Raw genomic sequence first — 1,473 nt, forward strand, 5'->3', positions numbered from 1 at the left:
TGAACCTTTGAAGAAGGGGTTGAGTAGACTAAAACTGCCTATATTGGAAGTTACGGTCCAAATCTTCAAATCTAATTTGAACTATTTCAAGAAAATAAGTGTGGATTACAAAAGCAGACAAATATGCCCAAAGAGACTTATTAAGTGCAAAGTATGGGAAAGTCATTGTTATAATTCTTTAACCGTCACTTAGTTAGTAGCAGTAGCAACCAGCAGACACCCACACAGTCACTTTAATCGATGTCAGAGGCTGCTTTGCCAGTGACAGCCTTCCACAGAGCACCTTTGACATCTTTGTTCCTAAGGGTATAAATCAGGGGGTTGAGTAAGGGGGTGACAAAGGTGTAGACCAGGGCGATTTGGCGGTCCTCATCCTCGGAGGTGCTGGATCGGGGTCGCAGGTAGACCAGGCTGCAGCAGCCGTACTGCAGCAGGACCATGGTGAGGTGGGAGGAGCAGGTGGAGGAGGCCCGGCGGCGGCCCGCGGCAGAACCGATGCGTAGGATGGCGGAGGTGATGAACCCGTAGGAAACAGAAATGAGGCTGAAGGGGACGGTCAGCACGAGGATGCCCACGACGTAGAGGACGGCCTGGTGCACGTGGATGTCCGCGCAGGCCAGGCGCAGGACGGGAGGCACGTCACAGAGGAAGTGGTTGATTTCCCGGCGGTGGCCGCAGAAGGGCAGGGCGAAGCCTAAGGACGTGAGCGGCAGCGAGAGGAAGAGCGCCAGGCCCAGGGCTCCGAGCGCCATCTGGACGCACAGCCTCCGGGTCACGATGAGGGCGTAGTGCAGAGGGTGGCAGATGGCCACGAATCGATCATATGCCATCACTGCCAAGAGAAAGCAGTCCGTGCTGCCGAGGGTGACAAAAAAGAACATTTGGGCCCCACAGCCAGCCAAAGGGATGGGCTTCTGGGCCCCCAAAATATTGGAAAGCATCAAGGGCACCACGACGGAGGTGTAGCAGATTTCCAGGAGAGAGAGATTGGACAGGAAGAAATACATCGGGGTGTGCAGGGCGCTATGTGTGCACACCACCCAGATGATGGCACTGTTGCCCGAAAGGATCATCAGGTAGAGGAGGAGGAAGAGAAGGAAGAGGAGGGCTTGGAATGCCGGGACAGCGGTGAACACACGGAATACAAACTCAGTGGTGTCGGATTGGTTGAGGACAGCGTTCCAAACAAACATTTCCCCTGCAAAAGAAGAGCAAGCGCTGAACCTTCATTTGCTGAGTTGCCTAACTGCCTGATTAAAAACAGAGACTTTAAATTTAATTTTCGACTTGGAATGCCCTATTTGGTCTCTAGTTTCCAATCGTTATGCTTGGGAATGAATTGGCAATAGAGGTTATGGCATTAGTGATTCAAGGCTGTCAGATTTACAAGGGCTGAAGAAATATTTAACTGCAATGAAAAAAAAGTACCTCCACAAAGACTCTGGCTCATTCAGTGATTAATCAGAGTATATA

The 1,473-nt window shown here is 51.4% G+C and overlaps 1 protein-coding gene across 1 annotated transcript; it reads right to left on the minus strand.

Annotated features, from left to right (window-relative positions):
* Nucleotides 1–233: 233 nt before the first annotated feature.
* Nucleotides 234–1,193, minus strand: LOC101423971 (olfactory receptor 10Q1-like). Its single transcript, XM_004471072.2, has one exon. It carries the CDS (start codon nucleotides 1,191–1,193, stop codon nucleotides 234–236), a length of 960 nt encoding a protein of 319 aa, XP_004471129.2.
* Nucleotides 1,194–1,473: the final 280 nt, after the last annotated feature.

The sequence above is a fragment of the Dasypus novemcinctus genome, chromosome 10 (assembly GCF_030445035.2).
Source record: "Dasypus novemcinctus isolate mDasNov1 chromosome 10, mDasNov1.1.hap2, whole genome shotgun sequence".
Lineage (NCBI taxonomy): Eukaryota > Metazoa > Chordata > Mammalia > Cingulata > Dasypodidae > Dasypus > Dasypus novemcinctus.